We start from the raw sequence: 20,583 nt of genomic DNA on the forward strand, positions 1-20,583 counted from the left end.
TTGCTACTAAGGGTCTGTTGAGACAGTTCCTTCAGCACATACAAAGAGAAACGTGCGGTAGCTCCTGTGTGACAGGCCCAGACTAGTATGATTCTAGGCTCTTGGTCGTATTCCCTTAAAGGAATCTATTCCTGATTCCAAGCCTTGAGCTCTACCCCGGGCCCAGGAGTCTGGCCCTAACAGGTAAGTATTTTGGGGTATGTAGCCTAGGCCTTTGGCCGTAGGGAATAACGTCACTGACAGCCGTCTAACGTCCCAGGGGCGACTCCCATAGCAATATGGTAGAGTTGGTACTTAGTGCTCGCCATGGTTCTGGCATCCACTCCCCTCAGCATGGTGGCGTGGGTATACCGTTCCCCATAGCGACCCCTAGAGGACGCAGTTCGAAGTTCCCATGAAAGGGAACGTCTCAGGTTACTTATGTAACCATGGTTGCCTGAGTAGGGAACGAGACACTGCGTCCTCTAGGTTTCTCGCCATGCTGTGGACGCAAGCTTCAGACGAAGAAGTGAATGATGTATGCTCCCGCCGCCTATTTATACTATAGTCGCACCGGTAGTGACGTCATGGCTGTCGCCGGCCAACGAGTTGGTGTTTTTTCAATGTATGCTTCAGACACGGGTCACGACGAGGCGTTCCCCATAGCGACCCCTAGAGGACGCAGTGTCTCGTTCCCTACTCAGGGAACCATGGTTACATAAGTAACCTGAGACGTTTTATCTGCAGCCAGCACTAACTTAGATAGAAAATCAGCAAATTCTTTAATAAAGTCTGTATGGTGCCCTAGTGGCCTGTATACAGTAGCCAGTACAAACGTCACAGGGGATTTATCATTAACACATAATGTTATATAAAGCACCATTACTTCAAACGAATTATAAGTGAAACCAGAGCTCTGAGAAATACTGAAAATACTACTATAAAATGTAGCAACACCTCCCCTTTAACCTTTTGAACGCGGCTCATGTTTTGTTTATAACAGTAATCTTGGGGGGTAGACTCATTTAAAACAATGTAATCATCTGGTTTTAGCCAGGTTTCTGTCAAGAGCACATCTAGGTTATGATCTGAGATCATATCATTTACAAAAAGCTTTTTCGTAGAAAGTGATCTAATATGCATTAAGCCAAGCTTTATTATTTGTTTATCTGTATTATATCTTTTTGTTGTCAAGTACAAACTCTAAGACTGTGCCATATTTCTAGAGAGAAGAAATATCTCTGTTTATCTCACCACCCCTGGAGAGATAAAGACCATCTCTTTTCAACAGGTCAGGTCTGGCCCAAAAACTCGTCCAATTGTCTATGAAACCTGTTATTCTGCGGGCACTTAGACATCCAGCCATTGAGTGACGACAGTCTGCTATGTATCTTGTCACCTCGGTAACCAGGGAGGGGACCAGAGCATATTACAGTGTCTGACAACGTAGTTGCAAGTTCACACACCTCTTTAATGTTATTTTTAGTTATATCCGACTGGCGAAGTTGAACATCATTAGTGCCGACGTGAATAACAGTCTTACTGAATTTATGCTTAGCATTAGCCAGCACTTTTAAATTTGCAAAGATGTCAGAAATAAACAATACTTAAATGCAGTAATAATATAAAATTATGTTTTTAAATAGATTGTCTGGATATCACATCAACATTAAATATTTGTATTATTAAATATGAAACATTCCAGTGCTGTTATACAAAATATCAGCACTCTTAAAGCAGTCAGATTAGTGGACTGAAACTGACTGTTATATAACACAGTATTATAAGATTTCCAATCAGGCTTCAAATAGAATACTCAAAAAAGTTATTTTAGCTAGTGGCTTCATATCAGAGATGGCCGTAGGGAATAACGTCACTGACAGCCGTCTAACGTCCCAGGGGCGACTCCCATAGCAATATGGTAGAGTTGGTACTTAGTGCTCGCCATGGTTCTGGCATCCACTCCCCTCAGCATGGTGGCGTGGGTATACCGTTCCCCATAGCGACCCCTAGAGGACGCAGTTCGAAGTTCCCATGAAAGGGAACGTCTCAGGTTACTTATGTAACCATGGTTGCCTGAGTAGGGAACGAGACACTGCGTCCTCTAGGTTTCTCGCCATGCTGTGGACGCAAGCTTCAGACGAAGAAGTGAATGATGTATGCTCCCGCCGCCTATTTATACTATAGTCGCACCGGTAGTGACGTCATGGCTGTCGCCGGCCAACGAGTTGGTGTTTTTTCAATGTATGCTTCAGACACGGGTCACGACGAGGCGTTCCCCATAGCGACCCCTAGAGGACGCAGTGTCTCGTTCCCTACTCAGGGAACCATGGTTACATAAGTAACCTGAGACGTTTTATCTGCAGCCAGCACTAACTTAGATAGAAAATCAGCAAATTCTTTAATAAAGTCTGTATGGTGCCCTAGTGGCCTGTATACAGTAGCCAGTACAAACGTCACAGGGGATTTATCATTAACACATAATGTTATATAAAGCACCATTACTTCAAACGAATTATAAGTGAAACCAGAGCTCTGAGAAATACTGAAAATACTACTATAAAATGTAGCAACACCTCCCCTTTAACCTTTTGAACGCGGCTCATGTTTTGTTTATAACAGTAATCTTGGGGGGTAGACTCATTTAAAACAATGTAATCATCTGGTTTTAGCCAGGTTTCTGTCAAGAGCACATCTAGGTTATGATCTGAGATCATATCATTTACAAAAAGCTTTTTCGTAGAAAGTGATCTAATATGCATTAAGCCAAGCTTTATTATTTGTTTATCTGTATTATATCTTTTTGTTGTCAAGTACAAACTCTAAGACTGTGCCATATTTCTAGAGAGAAGAAATATCTCTGTTTATCTCACCACCCCTGGAGAGATAAAGACCATCTCTTTTCAACAGGTCAGGTCTGGCCCAAAAACTCGTCCAATTGTCTATGAAACCTGTTATTCTGCGGGCACTTAGACATCCAGCCATTGAGTGACGACAGTCTGCTATGTATCTTGTCACCTCGGTAACCAGGGAGGGGACCAGAGCATATTACAGTGTCTGACAACGTAGTTGCAAGTTCACACACCTCTTTAATGTTATTTTTAGTTATATCCGACTGGCGAAGTTGAACATCATTAGTGCCGACGTGAATAACAGTCTTACTGAATTTATGCTTAGCATTAGCCAGCACTTTTAAATTTGCAAAGATGTCAGAAATAAACAATACTTAAATGCAGTAATAATATAAAATTATGTTTTTAAATAGATTGTCTGGATATCACATCAACATTAAATATTTGTATTATTAAATATGAAACATTCCAGTGCTGTTATACAAAATATCAGCACTCTTAAAGCAGTCAGATTAGTGGACTGAAACTGACTGTTATATAACACAGTATTATAAGATTTCCAATCAGGCTTCAAATAGAATACTCAAAAAAGTTATTTTAGCTAGTGGCTTCATATCAGAGACATAAGTTTGAAATGGTTACTGCAAATACCATGGTTCAAAAAAGGTGGAAAGATATTAGATGTGGAAAATGCCTAATAGGGGGGTTGAATAATTAGTTATAAATGACATCCAACACTTAAAATAAACTTGTTTCAGAATATTGCCATTTTTACTTAACTTGAAAACATGTTTGAAACCATTGATCATCAACCCATAAAGGTATATTCCAGGTTAAAATGGTATGACTTTTTAATAAATTCACCTTCATGTTGTAACAAATATATATTTAAGGATTTTTTTGAGAAATCTTTAAACCCATAGTCTGTGACGCTCCAAAAATGACCAAAACAAAAAAACAAACAAGCTAAAAAAAAAAAAAAAAAACATCATATCATAAAAGTGGTCCATATGTTTTGTGCTATATTAGTTTTTTCTTAAGCAATGCAATAGTCATATTTAATTAGATTTAAGTATACTAAATTGTTTTCAAACTTTAAATTTTTTTTTTTTTTTTACTTTTAAAAATGTATGATTTTAAAAAAGTATTTTGGTTGTTGCAGATTTATCTTAATTTTTGTAATTTATTCATTGGAATTTTATATTTACTGTGTGTTTTTATATGGACTCCAATAAGATGAGCCAACACTTCAAAACTAATGAACCAAAAAAAAATAATAATTTCAGTGCTGGCAATTTTTTTTCTCTCTCTCTTATCCAATCAGGAATGAGTCAAAATTATTTTCTGTGGTAATCAACAGAATGCAGCATGATGACAGTGGATCTTAAGTTGTATTTAACTTGGAGTATTTCTTGTTAGGAACCTTTCTACAGATCCCTATGGTATCTCCATATGTAACTCAGTCTGGGCTGCTCAGGCTTTGATTTGGAAGGGCTGGTGTATTTGTCATTGCAGATCTCCATGGGCCAGATGCTACAAGAGTTTGGGAAGTTTCTTGGCTTATTCCTGCTCGTACTCTTCTCTTTCACCATTGGCCTGACACAACTGTATGGAAAAGACAAGGACCTCTCCAGCTCCAAAAATATAACCAAGAACTGCATGGGCATCTTCTGTCGAGAGCAGAGCAACGACACCTTTCACACGTACTTTGTATTTCATCTCATTTACACTAATCAGAGAACATAAGTCAGGGTGTTGTTTTTTTACTCTAAAACTCATGTCGTCTTTCCTAAAAGGTGCAAAAATAAAAGTTAAAGGGGTCATATCATGCATTTTTCTTTCAAAATGAGTTTTGGCATCTTAGTTTCAATAAATGCTCTTCTTGGATTAGGGAGGAAGTTTTGAGTTCTGAGTTCTTCCTCATGATATGACTCATTTCAAAAGTATTTGACAGACAAAGCAGTTTTTAGGTTTCTGTGACACAGGCCCTGTCCTAAATGGCTCACTTCATGTGCACTTGCGGTCTTGCGGACTTGCAATGGCCACACCATGTGCGTGTCCATAAAGTCAATGAGACCGTAGGGTGTCCCATTTGTCATTTTAGCTTTCAGAAGGGTGCTCGCGAGTGCCCCCTTTGCGACTGCTGCGCGTCCTGGATGCGCACTTCTGCCGAGCCCGCATCGAGGTGAGCTCCGCAGCAGACTTCTACCCGACAGTCAAAGCAGCATTTCGTCATGAAAGTGTGGACTCAGAGGAAGACCGTGATGGTTTACGGTGCGATTTGGGACAGGGCCATAAATCTTTGTTCTAAAGATGCAAGGTTCCGTGTTGACCATGAAAAAAATATGAGAGGTCTTTTTTAATAAAATCTTTTCCCTTAATCATTTATCTTCAACTTTCTCCAGGTTTATGGGGACATGTTTCGCCCTCTTCTGGTACATTTTTTCCCTGGCACATGTGACTCTGTTTGTTACAAGGATCAGCTACACAGAAGAGCTGCGGTCATTTGTTGGTGCTGTTATCGTCGGTACCTACAACATTGTTGTGGTCATTGTTCTCACTAAACTCCTGGTGGCCATGCTGCATAAGAGCTTCAGACAGATTGCTGTGAGTGACCCTTGAGATGATTTGATTCTAAAAACTATAGGTGCTTTCTCAACATGATACATGATGATACCATAATTGTGTGTTTCTGACAAGTAGAATTAATAAACTAAAGTTCTACATATTCATTTACCAGTGTTAACATCACATAAACACCATGGGTTCTCCAAACCTGATGGGGGCAGCAGAGAGGTTAATGTGGTCTAATTGGTTGTTTTGAGGAGGTCTATCCATTAGCATTCCCGTTTATCTCAACAACCTTTGATCAGCTGGCACACTGGAAGCCATCTTCGCTTATGGACACTCAATTCTGGACAAAAGCACTTGAGCCATCAAATGCCATTTGACCAGTCACTCACGACTGAGATAAATGGATATACTAATGGATAGCAATCTTCAGATATATTACTCTTTATATCAAGAAGACATGTATAAGTACATATACATGTAGTTACTTGTACATTTGGAAACATGTATCAGGCAGCTAGCAACAGGTAGCGAAGGCATCATTGTTGTACCTTGATGATTTCATTTGCTTCTAGAACCATGAAGATAAGGAGTGGAAGTTTGCCCGGGCCAAGCTGTGGCTCAGCTACTTTGATGATAAGTGCACACTGCCTCCACCTTTCAACATCCTCCCCTCACCCAAGACCGTGTGCTACCTGGTCATCAGCCTGAGCAAATGGATCTGTTCACATACGTCCACAGGCAAGGTCAAGAGACAGAATAGCCTCAAGGTATGTAAGATGTATTTGAACTTAGATCTGGGAAAATCTACCTACTGCACTGTATATCCATAGTTTGCATTTAGTGGTATATGGATAATTGATCTATTTGACAATCAAGTACAAACTCTTGCTCCTAAAGACATCCTATCATTCAGCATGGTGCCAGAGCAGGTGCATTACTAGGGGGGTTTTGTTGTCTACGAGAGCGAGAGGATGAAACTGCTCTGGAGAAATAAAGAGTGTCCATACATTTGTCTGTCCATGTGCAAAATAAAGACAGTACATTTTGCTTGTTCAGTTTCAATCTATCTTGAGCAGGAACAACACCGAGCACAGAGTTTATGACAGGGGTGTCCAATCCTGTTCCAGGAGGGACACCTTCTTGCAGAGTTTAGCTCCAATCCCAATTAAACACACCTGAATCATCTAGTCAAGATCTTCAGGATTACTAGAAACCTACAGGTAGATGTGTTGGAGCTAAACTCTGCAGGAAATTGGCCCTCTCGGAACAGGATGGGACACCCCTAGTTTGGTTTATGACAGGGGTGTCCAAACTCAGTCCTGGAGGGCCACTGTCCTGCAGAGTTTAGCTCCAACTTGCCTCAGCACACCTGCCAGGAAGTTTTTTAGTATATTTCTTGTTAGACCTTGATTAGCTGGTTCAGTTGTGTTTAATTGGGGTTGGAGCTGAACTCTGCAGGACAGTGGAACTGAACGCTCCAGGAACAGGATTGGACATCCCTGGTTTATGAGAACTGTCGCTACGCAAGATTCACTCTCAGTACTATGAACAACATAACACAGAACTGCATACACCAGGGTAGCCAATCCTGCTCCCGGAAGGCTTTAACTTCAACTGCAATTTAAAAACAACTGAACCAGGTAGTCAAGGTCTTGAGGAGTGCTCAAAACTTCCAAGCAGGTGGAGCTAAACTCTGCAGGAAGTTGGCCCTCAAGGAGCAGGACTAGTGGTTATTTTTGGGCTGTTTGCGTAGTAGCATAATCAACGAGTAGCAACATAACGTGCTATGTTACAGTTCATTTTTCAATTCTGTGGAAAAATTGGGGCCACTTTGCAATGGGTTTTCCTGAGCATTGGCCGAGAACTGCGTCCGGTACCACATTAACATTTTGGTGGGAAAAAATGTTAACTTCAGCACTGTTAGTGAAAGAGAGGTGAGCTCTAGACATATTATGACTTACAGTCAACTTGCCAGTGACCCTCTAACTCTTTGCTTACAGGAATGGAGGAACCTAAAGCAGAAAAGAGATGAGAACTACCAGAAGATTATGTGCTGTCTTGTTCACCGTTACCTGACCTCCACAAGGCAGAAGATGGAGAGCACGGACCAGGCCACGGTAGAGAACCTCAATGATCTGCGGCAAGACCTCTCCAAGTTCCGCAATGAAATGAGGGACATTTTGGGCTTCCGCACTTCTAAATATGCCATGTTTTACCCCAGAAGCTAAGCCATGTGCATTTAGTAAAAGTGACCCAGCATGCTCAGCAACGCTCTTCTTTTTCTTTGGAAGACGAATAAGTCCTGGGACTCTACTGGAATAGTAATTATTAAGCTCTGTTTATTCTACACCAAAGCCTGCAGAACCATAACTTATGTAATATTCTTGCATCCTACTTGCTTTCTAAAAGTGTCATCCTTTTCAAATAAATAACATTTATGATTAAAAGTTCTTCGTAACGTGCAGTATTTGAATATGTATTTTAAGACTAATTCGCATTTAATGTATTGTAAAGCAACAGTCTTCAACCCTGCTCCTGAAGACCAACTGTCCTGCAACGTTTTTTACTAATCTGTTTGTAATTTTGATCATGTCAAGTGATCATGAAGACGTCGATCGACTGGTTTAGGTGTGTTTGATTAGGATTGGACCTAAACTCTGCAGGACAGACCCACTGAAACCAGGAGCAGGGTTGAAGAATATCTCATAGGATTTGTTGTGGTTTTTTGATGCTGAAAAGAAACACTTCAAACTTAAACCTGAAAATGTTTGTAGAATATGGACCTTTTAAGAGTTTACTAAGGAGTTAAATGTTAATAGTACCCTTCATAGTCAAGCACTCTGAGCCCTAGGCAATTTTAGAAACAGATGTCCTGACATGATCATGTGAACTACCTGAATATTTTGAACTCCAAAAACTTCCTTTAAATCTTCACTGAAATCAGCTGAAATTTGATTCTGGAAAAAAAAATGCAATACATTTACACAAATACAAATACCAAATAAAACATGAAGACTTAACTGATAATGAACTTTTATTTTTCTTTCATAAAACAAATAATTTATAACTTAACACTCACCACTAGTAATCCATTTCTATGAAAATATTTTATAGACAAAATGTAACATATCTAGCATGATTTCAAAGGTGTGCTACTAGTTTATTGCCTTTTAGACATCAGCAACAAAGCTTCTCTAACTTTTCTAATTGATCATAAATCTAGAAATATCTTGTAAACTGTGCCAAAACACTATCATCTTGATCTTTACATTCTAGCTTTCTTCGCCTGTCATGTCTTACTACCTTTGCTCTTGCTGCCATTTTGATGCTCATCACAACATTCAGAAGAGAAGTAGGAACCAAGAGAGCCCAACCAGGCATGTGCCATGTGCTTCAACAGTCCTCGGCCTCCTCTAGAGAGGGCGATGAAGGAAGTTGGGACATGCAGGGCAAATATGAAGACATCGCACATCCATGTGTGGATTTTGAGACCAAAGATTGTCTGTAAGAACTCAGCAGCGTTTGTTCTTCAGCATGTTGAAGACCCTCTGGTTCTTGGCCTTGAAAGCCATTATGAAATGATGGGGGGCGATCATTCCACGTCCCTCTTCATCTGCCTGGCCCATGAAGATGTAGTTCAAACCTAGTGACACCACACAGAAAAAAACCTGAATGCAGTGACGGAACGGCAGAGACATTCAGGAAGGGCTTTGAATCAGCTTTTCTCTGGGGCCTCAGTCGCACTATGCACTCCATATGTTTATATACCATATAAACATATGACAGTGAGATTTTGTCATAAAAACACACTTTGACAGTGGGTCTGGCTGTTTACTTCACTGTTACCAAGCAAAATTGAATGAGCTGCTTAATGCACCACTAACCTAATGGAACAAATTTAATGGAACTGTTGACCCAAAAATGAACATTTTGCCATTATTTACTCACTCTCATGCTGTTCCAAACTTACATGCTATTATTTTTACTTGGAACAAAAAGTGAAAATTTTCTATAATTGATGGAGCACAACTAATTACCAAAATGCATTGTGTTTCTTATTGTGTACAACTTTTTACTCTTTCCCTGGCAGTTTTTTTTTTTTTTTTGCATTTTTGAACAAAAAAAGCAGAGAAAATTGCGTTTTTGTCAAATACTACGTCCGGATAAGATTCAGAACAATAATCAGAACATTAGTAGATAGTTTCCACGTACACCACTTCCTGGGTTGATATTTAGATTTTATTTAGTATTTAGTTTTGTTTAATGCTTGATGATCACGTTATTTTACATATGCATCTGCTTACATATGCTATAAATTGTTTCTTCTTCTTCACCTGTGTTTTGATCCAGAGATTTTGTACCCTTTCAGATCATGTGTAATAGCGCCCCCTACCGTATAAAATAAAAACATGGGAAGCATGGAAATTCCATCAATTGCGGGGAAATAGTTAAATTAACGCCATACTACTGAATGCACCGTTAAGAGCAACTACCTGCTTGAATTGGGAAGAGTTTGTATGTTTTTTCATAACCAAAATACAGCAAGGCAACCTTTTGTTTAGCAAACATTTGTAGAACGTTTGTTTTACCCTGTTTCTAATCTTACACTCAAACATAGATCACAGTTGAGTTAATAGAAAGCCTGTTGGAAGCTATTTCAGTCTGTGGTAACTGACATCATGCTACAGATGCTGTTCTCAGAAACGAAGTGAAAAATAACCTGAAATATTTCCTTATTTTTACACACTGACAAACAAACAAGCATTACTAACAGGAACACAATTACGTATTCAGTATGAGAGGTTACAATGATGCGCTTCAGTAGCTCTCTGAGGCAGATGAAACTGTCCAGCATGTTAGTGTTATCATTTACTAAAGCTGAGGAAGGCACTTACCCCGTCTGATGTAGGGGCACTTCTTGCAAAGGACGACAATCTTTGTGCTCATGGTTTTGCCAGCCTGCTGGATAGCAAGGTTACCTTCCTTGTAGACATTAATTATGGAGATGGTGGCGTACATGCTACCTCCCCGCGTTACAGCGGTGATGACCGTTCCAGTGATCACTAATGGGTCAGAAAAAAAAAAAACAGCTTTAGAGACTAATTTCAATCACTTTAATTACTCAGATCGATATCAAAATTTGGGCTTTAACAACATTTTTGTCTTTATTAGGGAGCTTTTCTTAATTTCAGTAAATTTTTACTTCAAATAAACTAAAATATGGAAGCCTGTTTCCGCCAGTGAATAAAAAAATATAACAAGGTAATTGTAACTTTTTATCTCACAACTTTTTTTCTCACAATTCTATTTTTTTTTTCTCAGAATTGCATGGTATAAATTCGCAATTCTGACTTTTTTTCTCTGAATTGCGAGATTTAAACATGCAATTGCGAGTTATAAAGTCAGAATCTCGTGATATAAATGCGCGATTCTGACTTTTTTGCGAATTACACCTTGCAATGCTGACTTTTTTTCTCAGAACTGTGTGATATAAACTTGGAATTGAGAGTTATAAAGCCAGAAATGCAAGATATAATATTGCTATCGCAAATTGCTAGTTTATATCCCACAATTCGGACTTTTTTCTCGTAATTTTGACTTTTTTCTCACCATTGCGAGTTTAAATCTCGGAATTCTGACTTTACTTCTCAGAATTGTGAGTTTCTATCATGCAATTCTGACTTTATAACTCACAATTGCAAGTTTATAAAAAAGTCAGAAATTGTGAGAGAAAAAGTCAGAATTGTGAGAAAAAAAGTCAGAATTGTGAGATAAAAAGTCGTAATTACCTTGTTTTATTTTTTATTCAGTGGTGGAAATGGACTTCCATACTAAACTCCTTCTGATAGACCAAGAAGTAGAAGCAGCAGAATCAAACTAAATGATTGGGAAATTTGGTAAATGTTGGGAAATGAAATAAATACATGAAATGGTAAATTTGGGAAATGTTAAATATGGCTTATGTGGACTATTTGAACATGTGTTTTCAATCTGACATCCTAAACTTGCGTTTATTCATTTGTTGGCACATAAAGTGTGTGATTATACAAATTTGACAGGATGTGCTTGTAACTTTCCACCTTCGTTCACATTCAGATCTTGTTTCTCAATGTGACTCTGCTCTCCGCTGACCACATGTTTTCCCTGTATGCAAATCCAAGTAAACAGCAGAAATCAGAATGAAATATCTGCTCGCTGCTGGACATGAAAATTGCAGACCTGTTCCAGGGGCAGCGACTGCAGCCAAAGAGCTTGAGTGAATCAACACTCCCATTTACCAACCGTTTACCCACAGTCCACTGCAGTCTATTTACACTAGAGCACTAGTGTATCCCACACACAAATCCACTGTGCTGATGGCAAAAAATGCTCAAGGAATCTTTTGAAACCCAGTGACACAAACCAGCAGGCCAAAGATAGCATGCTAAAAAAAAAAAAGAGCCATAAAAACACGCACTTAGATTATAGACAAAATGTGAACAATCTGTGCTTGTTTCCACTTACTCTGTTGCCCCCCACCAACAAGGTCCCACCTCACTTTGCACTTGTGTGTGTGTGTGTGTGTGTGTGTGTGTGTGTGTGTGTGTGTGTGTGTGTCTGTGTGTCTTCATGTGTCAGCAAAAAATAAGCAGAGTGCTTCTCTTACCAAAGTTGCTGGAACAGTAGTGGCTCTCAGGGGTTCCCTTCCGTTTGCATTTCTGTTGACACAGCGCAGCAGAATACTTCAAAGCTGGAGAGGAGAGCAGAGATAGCCAAAAAAAAACTTCAAAAAGTTGTTTTACTGTAGCATACTGACTCTGAGCCAGCACAGCAGAGCTTGTCTTTTAGTAAGTGCGTGTAAAAAATGAGAAAGTCTGGATTAGGTGCAAACTTCAGAAATTGGATAAAGCTGATATCAAAGAAGAAATGGATGTACAATTGCCTGGAATTGCTCTATATCATTAACATATTTATTTATTAAAATAAATCATTTAAATAATTAAATGGACCAAATAATACGGACCAAATAATTCTCACCTAATAATAATACCAGTATATTCCTAATTCTTCTCTGCTTAGGTTGACATGCATGGGCAAGAAACCTACTCATTAAATCATTTGTCTAATTAAATCCATTCATACTGTAGCGGTGTTGTACTTCCAGCTCCATTTAACACTATTTAGAAATCATTTTAGATTTTGTCCAGGTGGTCATTTCTGGAAATATATATTCAGCTTACAAAAGTTTGGGGTCGGTAAGATTTTTAAATGTTTCTGAAAGAAGTCTCTTTTGCTCACCAAGGCTGCATTTATATTATCAAAAATACAGTCAAATTGTAATACTGTGAAATATTTTTGTTTTAAAAAGCAGTTTTCTATTTCAATATATTTCAAATTGTAATTTATTCTTATTTTCAGCATCATTATTCCAGCCTTTTAAGTCATTTAAATAGGGTGATTTGACAATAGAACATTTCACAGGGCCTAATTATGGTAAACATAAATAAATAAATAGTTAAAGTTATGTAATATTAACTTTTATGAAATTAATTGATTAGACATGCTTTTTCATTATTAAACTTTAAATAAACCATTAAAATTAAACAACAGAATTTAGGGAAAAAGATTCAGATTTGGGGGAAAATATTAAATTTGATAAAACATTTAATTTATAAAAATGTCATGTTTGTTAAGCTTTTAAAACATTGTTAAATTATATTGTAAGTTTCATTATTTCAATTCACCAGACGAGCTTTTTAATTGCTAAAACTTAATTTAACCATTAAAACAGAATTTATAACAATTCAAACGGAAGAAAAGGAATCCAGAAAAAAACAGAATATGGGAAAAAATAAAAGAGAATTTGAAGGAAAATATATAAATAAAACAGATTTCCCAGGACATTGAACATGGTAGCGTTTAAATTCAAGTTGGGGATGTTGAAGTTGGCGTTTTCAATAGGCAAGGCAACCCCTGTAATGTAGGCTAACATTAAACTCACCAACTACAGTGTGATTAGGGAGAATTGCCCTCAGCAGCAGGTTTTGTGGGTGTTCTTACGTATAGGTCTGGCGGTGGTGGTGGGTGGTGCTGTCATGGTTGGTGGAACGGTTGTGGAGGGAAACTTCTTGGGTCTAAATTTGTAATGACCAATAAAGCCATCTGCTGTTAAACTGAGATCTGAGAGGAACTGAATGAAGAGCTGGTTCCCCTCTGAGAACACGGGTCTAAAGCAAAGAGATACACAGAATGTAAATAAAGTAGTACTGCTAACAGCTACATGCTTATATATTGAATATAGAGCAAAGGGCTGAATTAATATGATGGATATAACATATATGATACATACGCTGGTGGGCTGTCACCACAGTATTTCCCAATTCTTTTAGCATCATTGATTTCTCCACCATTAAAAATTGCTACGTAATCGTAACGGCAGTAGTTGTCCCTCTCCACATCAAACTTCTCAAATTTCACCTCTATAATCTGTAAAAAAAAAAAAAAGAACAAGTATTTTAGCTATATGCAAATCACAACGAAGCAATAACTGCAATAATGATCACATCACTTTAAAATCAACGGTACTTGCAAAGCTGGGACTAGGGACTAGTCTAGTACTCCAGGTGAAAATCGTAAGTCTACAAGCTTTGAAAAATAATTGCTCAGGACATTTTGAGGTATATCATTCCTTTATGTAGACAAGTTAATAATAATAATCCACTAAAAACAACTGAAATTGTAATATGATTCCACCTGGTTCTTCGGTGCTACTATATGCCAAGAACACGTGACTCCAGCAGGATAGTCTTTCTCTGGCCAGTTGGGGGTCTTGAAGGTTCCTGATGGCTTCATTAATCTCCCACCACAGTACTGATCTCCTGTAAACATCCAGCCAGACAGGAGTTTACGAAAGGTTTCCAATTTTAAATTCCACAAGAGGAACACTAAACATAGACCGAGCATCCAGCATGAGGTTGTTCAGCCCTAATTAAAAGAAATGCATGAGATAATTGCACAGCATCATATTCAGCAGGCTTTAAAACGTATTCCCCTACAGTCTTGTCATTACGAGAGAGTTTAAAGACTTGTTGGTCCCAGCGTGGAGCTTTTAAATGTGCAGTAGGAAGGAAGATCATGTACCGTTCCAGCCTTATTCCTTCCAGACCCTTTTCCCCAGCTGATGCTTCTAGAACTGAATGTGGGATTCAAAAGCACTGTGCATTGATTTTGGTGCCTAAGACTATTTTTACACCAGAACATATGACAAAAGCATACTATAAAACTATCTGTGTGCGATTTGAAACAGGCCTTTTTGGATCTCTATGCTATACTAATAAGATTGAATGCCACTAGACCAGTCAAGAATGTCTCAAGTCATATAACCATAAGAAAGAAATAATATTTTGCATGTAAAAGTTAAACATTTTTTAGATCCGGAAATACTTTGTTCTATACAAGCTTCTTGTGCTAATTCAATTATAAAGTAAGCCGTTTCAGGTTTACTTCCAGGTTTAGCATCTAAACCAGCCTGAAACAGCAACACTGGGTCAGCCAATGGTGTGAGTTTGGGGCGGGACCATCTGTTTTTCCAACCATTGACAGCCCGGGGGAGTGTTTAGGAAAGCATATTAATACATTTCCCCCCCCCCCCAAAAACAAATCTTCTTTTCCAACAAAAAGTCATGATTTTTCCAATACTGTACGTACATTTTAATACAAATTTAATAGAGTACAAATCGCATATTACAGTAATGAGATCTACAAGAGTCTAACAACAATTAATGAATATAATGAATTTAATAAGTAAAAAAAAAATAAGATAAAAGAAACTCTCAAAAGTTAAATAAACAGACACATTATGGGGGAGATATTCTTAAAGGTGTCATTCACCAATGGCAAGATGGGCTTTTAATAAAACTTGGCTGTCTATGCAGTAGAAATGCTAAATTGTTTTGAAATTGGTACAACATTGCTAGAGAAAAGGGGCTGCGGCATTTTCTTTTGCCACAAACTTCAACACCCATAATGCACTTTTGAATTTGGCTCCGCCCTTCTATCAATCCAACTGTCCATAAGCGGCGGGAATGCAAAAAATGTGGACCTTCAATCTGTAGTTTTAACAAAAGCCCTGGGGCTGTCAAAAGTCCACCTGAAGACGCAAATTACTTATTTTTGTTGACAAATAAACAGGGATATCTGGATGCAGGGAACATTTACACATACTACCAAGTAGGGACATTGTAACATTGCATTGGTTGAAAATCGGCGAACTATCCTTTAATTGTCATGAAATTAATGTGAGAATTGTCCAAAAATAACTGGTAACCAAACTAGTAAGCACTGATTCAGCTTTTCCACAAAACTAAAACCTGATAACATCTGTGATCATGATTTGATGACTGCAAGCTTCCATTGTTACCAACACACAACAGCTGTCCATTACCTCCTGATGGACAAAAAACAGAGACACAATCGAAATCATTAAAATTCCAGCTGTCCTGCTCTGGCCAAGTAGATGTCTCGTCGCTTATACAGTTGCTCAGTGATCAGGATGGCCTCTGGGGGGTCTGACCAATCACTGAATCAATGACTCTCTGTGAGAAATTCCACATCATGCCATGAAATGCACAGTAATGTTCTCCAGTGTTTAGCTCCTCCAGAGTGGTCTAAATCAACTGTCAGACCCTGGAGAGAAAACCCCTTTATGTTTCACTAGTGAAATTAAAACCAGATTCTTCCTTTTTGTGTGAATTGACAAGATCGTTTAGTGATTTACTAAACTGTTTATCTTAAAGATCCATTTCTCTTCTCCAGCATTATCTTGACCTCTGACTTCTTTAGGAGCTTGTCAGATAGTTCTTAAATGCTCATTAAAGTTGACCTTTGCCCTCTTAAAAACAATCCATGCCTAAAAACATCGGAATTTATGGACGGAAACATGGATCATTTTGGATGCAAGTAAGGGAAAGGCTGTATGATGGTAAACTCGTTATCCATTGAATTTTCAGCAACATTTATGAACAAACAAAGTGTTGAACTACATCTTAAAGGGGTCATATGATGCTTTTTTAAAGATCATTATTTTGTGTATTTGGTGTAACAGAATATGTTGACATGCTTTAATGTTCAAAAAACATGGCTGCTTCAACACTAACTGCGGTTACTGAAACCACGCCTTCTTTCTTTGCGTGCACATTTGGGCAGCATTATGCAAATATTCCCACATAGTGACCTAGATATGTGGGGGCGTGTTAGAACGAGCCGTTTTAGGGGGGCGTGGCAGAGTCTTAACTTTGATAAAGAATATCTCTTTGGTTTTGAGACTTTAGTCTTTGCAACTTCAGGGATCTTATCTATGCACAATCAGCTTGTAACACTCCAAAGAGAAAGAAAACTTGAAATCGCATCATATGACCCCTTTAAAACATCTGCTAAACTCATTTGGCTCTGCAGAGTTGAACAGAGCAAGTCAGTCTTATTAGCTGCCAATTTTATGGTCCATTTTTATGATGATCTTACCTCGTTCATTTGGGTTGGCAGCAGAGTACACGGCCAAGAAGCCGCTGCCAGCAGTATTGGCATCCGATACCATCTGTATGAGCATCTTGTTATTTGTAGAAACAAGGGCTCCTGGCCTGAACGTCCCACAGAAGCGGCCGAGACGCTGTCCATTGGCATAGCCACTATAAACATCCACATAATCATACCGGCACAGGTTGTCACTTTCTAAGTCGAGAAAACAAAATGAGAGGACGACCACTTTGCCCTCTGGAACCTGCAAGAAGCAGACGTCATATTGAGAGCCAACTAGATCAGAATTCACTTCTGCTCACAAACCTCTGGCAGACTTTATAGTCATCCATTTATATTGTTCTGACATTTCTGTTTTGATTACATCATTCCCAGACAGGAGACAGGAAACGAAGAAATGTGACTAATAGAAGATATGTCACGGTGTGACCACCTAGATGACATTACACAATTTTTAATTGGAGTAGACTGCATATTTTTACATTTTGGGGTTATTATGTTGAACTATGTTTTTAAAAATGACATAGCAGAGTTTGATGTCCTATTATGACCTTTGCGATGTCTGTAGAAATGTCATGTCTAGTGTTACTGCAGCACAAATCATGACTTTTTTTTTTCAAATGCCTTGTTTTTTTTGTTTTTTTTTTAAATGACTATGTTTATAATGTTGTGATTCATATCAGAGCTGGCTGGTTTGGTTCATGGCTAAGAAAAGAGAAAATTAATGGAAAACATACTTCCTTTTTCCAATACAAAGTAGTATATATTTTGCAGCAGCAACATGGAAAACATTATGCGACATAATTAAGATTCTTAAAATAAAGTGGAAAAACCCTCTTAGTCAGACAAGTCAAAAACTGAGGTTCTAATATGCGATGATAGCAATGCAATAAAATGCTAGAATGAGTCAGGAGTTGCCACAAGGATGTAATGACCAGCAGCCAAATCAAACACAGAACAAAAGCACACACATACTGAGTCTTGCCATGACTTTCTATTGCATCATCATTGCAGTACATGCAAATCAGGCAGTTTTTAAATTCCTAATACATTTTGCTTTACCCATTTCAACACTTAACATACAGACACATTCAAACTTTGACAACTGATAAATTCAGCCTGTGTTATCTGTTAAAATTTCATTGACAAATTTTCGCAGCATGTACTGTATTCAGTGAAGAAGATCTGTAGATAAAGCATGTTATTTATGAATGCAGGTGTGTATGGATACATTCCTGGACATATATCACTTTAAGAAAATAAGGTACAAAAGCTGTCATTGAGGCAGTACCTTTTCAAAAGGTAAAACTTTGTACCTTATTTACCCCTAAAGGGCGCATATTGGTACCTTAAAGGTACATACTAGTACCTAAAATATATATTAGTAATGAAATCACACATATTAGAACCTTTTGAAAAGGTACCACCCCAGTGACAGCTTTTGTACCTTTTTTTCTGAAAGTGTACTGCTGATGGATTCAGGGTTGCCAGGTCTACGAAACAAAACCATCCCAATTGCTAATCAAAACTAGCCCAATCACGTTTTTCTATGGTTTCCCCCTCACACTATCGATCTAACCAGTGGACAGTGCTGGGTAGATTACTTACAAATTGTAGTCCGTTACTGATTCCAAATTGCATGACAATTGTAGTTAGTAACATAATCCATTACATTACACATTTTAGCTAATGTAATCAGACTATTTTTTCGATTACTTTTAGATTACTTTTGACCTAACCCGTTTATCACATTGATTTAAATAGTACAATCTGGTACCATTCTGATATGAAAATACAAAGAGTAAGAAAATGTATTCCATTCATTGTAATTAGCAACATAAAGTGCATTAAACATGACATGGTTTACCAAACTCGGGTTTGTGACTTTAATGAAAAGCTAATAATTAATTAAGTCATACAAATGAAAAAAAAGAAAGAAAATCATTTTAAAATAACATTGATTAAAAATACTAATATATATAATTAATATTTATAATATAATAAATATATATAATATTTTTTTTATATTACATGAACAAGCAAATGTGATACTTAATTATTAATACATTTATTTTAAAATCTCAGGGGTACTTATTAGGTGAAAAAGGTTAAGTAAATGTAAATGTAATAAGGAATAATGTGAATTTGTGCATTTTAAGACAAAATTCAAAAGCCTTGAACAAGCCTTCCGAAGACATATAATACATGGTTCAATAACCTACTGAGTGATAATTCAAATAAAAATTAATGTGTTCATCAGTAGTTGTTGCAATGTTGAAAGACTTCTTAAACCTGAAATGATTTTTGCAAATCCAGTGGTCAAATGCTGTGTAGCCACTTACCGGCCTTTGTGTGAATGTCCACAAAACTGGAAGACTTTCTTAGCGTATATAAGTGGTAGGCTATTTAAGAATCCTTTATCTATTTTAGAACATTAAAAAAAATGAAAAAGATAAATTATTTATTGCTGTTGTGTGAATAATATGTATTAATCAATAAAAAAGTAACTGTAGTCTTGTTATGAGTATTTTAAAATGTAATGTAATTACAAGTATTTAATTTTTGGAATCTGATTATGTAATCCAGATTACATCAACAGTAATCAGTTACTACCCAGCTCTGCCCGTGGACTATGGGATTACATCTCTGCCACAATTCTGCGCACGAAAGATCATATTTTGAGCATGCAAAAGTGCGTTTTGCGCAAGCGCGAACTGAGTTTTGCGGAGAAAATGTTTGTCTCGCAAAGAAGAAAGTATTTAAAGCACACGAAAATCAATTTTGCAAAGTTTTTGGATTTGTGCAGACCTTCTCTTTTGCGCGTGCAACGTTTCACTAGCTTGCTCCCTTGATGCCCGCCCTCAGTGCTCTCTAACGGCTCGCTTGCTCAACACAACCCAGCGTTACAATATGTCATAATTCCAGCCAATCAGAGACGAGGCTGCTAATTTTTGATTGGCTGCCTTGACAACCAATCACAAAATCCCTTGCATTACCTCGACAGCAGAAGAGGAAAAATACAGTGCATGCATAATTATTATGCAAGTTGATATTCTGATCATATTTTTTTCCAAGCACATTTGACCAATTCCAAACGACATCAATCTTAATAACTACCATTAATCTTGTATTTAATCATTTATAATTGATATATAATTATTCATGAAGGCTGGAAGTGAAAAATGTCTTATATTCAGGTGTGCATAATTATTAAGCAGATTTTATTTTACTGATAAAATTAGCCAAAAAAGAGATTTAACTCAGACTGAAAGTCAAAAATTATTAAAAGCCCATGAGACATATTCAAAACTAATACAATACTAGAAATTGCAAAGTGAATGCATAACCATTGGACAGCAAAATGCTCAGTGGGTCAGCAGGGTCAGTCAAAAACATGTGGAGAAGAAAAGATGCATGTTAACTGCAAAAGAATTAGGAATTAAGATGAAGAATTAGGTGTGAAATCACCAGGAACCATTTAGTCTCCAGCGCCACCATTTTCCAGAACTGCAACCTACCTGGAGTCTCCAGAAGTACAAGGTGTCAGGTTCTCAGAGACTTAGGTTAAGTATAGAATCCTAAAAAATGACCCCATACTTGATAAGAATTACATACTGAAGTGTAGCAAAATACTTGAAGACTGATTTATATATATATATATATATAT

At 37.6% G+C, this 20,583-nt stretch overlaps 2 protein-coding genes across 2 annotated transcripts in view; one reads left to right on the forward strand and one right to left on the reverse strand.

The window, feature by feature from the left end:
- Positions 1–7,834, forward strand: part of LOC107675135 (short transient receptor potential channel 1-like) — a 28,766-nt gene extending 20,932 nt beyond the window's left edge. The window contains exons 10-13 of the mRNA XM_016469378.1: positions 4,347–4,534; positions 5,237–5,438; positions 5,978–6,172; positions 7,406–7,834. Coding sequence (XP_016324864.1) covers positions 4,347–4,534; positions 5,237–5,438; positions 5,978–6,172; positions 7,406–7,633 — 813 coding nt within the window. The 3' untranslated portion in view covers positions 7,634–7,834. The remainder of the gene's footprint in view (positions 1–4,346; positions 4,535–5,236; positions 5,439–5,977; positions 6,173–7,405) is intronic.
- A 665-nt stretch (positions 7,835–8,499) lies between these two features.
- Positions 8,500–20,583, reverse strand: part of LOC107675309 (procollagen C-endopeptidase enhancer 2-like) — a 14,466-nt gene continuing 2,382 nt past the window's right edge. The window contains exons 3-9 of the mRNA XM_016469613.1: positions 16,905–17,160; positions 14,139–14,263; positions 13,735–13,871; positions 13,446–13,612; positions 12,052–12,135; positions 10,301–10,468; positions 8,500–9,048 (exon numbers count right to left, since the gene is read on the reverse strand). Of these exons, the coding sequence (XP_016325099.1) occupies positions 8,918–9,048; positions 10,301–10,468; positions 12,052–12,135; positions 13,446–13,612; positions 13,735–13,871; positions 14,139–14,263; positions 16,905–17,160 (1,068 nt within the window). The 3' untranslated portion in view covers positions 8,500–8,917. The remainder of the gene's footprint in view (positions 9,049–10,300; positions 10,469–12,051; positions 12,136–13,445; positions 13,613–13,734; positions 13,872–14,138; positions 14,264–16,904; positions 17,161–20,583) is intronic.

This window comes from Sinocyclocheilus anshuiensis, unplaced genomic scaffold (assembly GCF_001515605.1).
Source record: "Sinocyclocheilus anshuiensis isolate Anshui unplaced genomic scaffold, SAMN03320099.WGS_v1.1 scaffold1090, whole genome shotgun sequence".
In the NCBI taxonomy this organism is placed as follows: Eukaryota; Metazoa; Chordata; class Actinopteri; order Cypriniformes; family Cyprinidae; genus Sinocyclocheilus; species Sinocyclocheilus anshuiensis.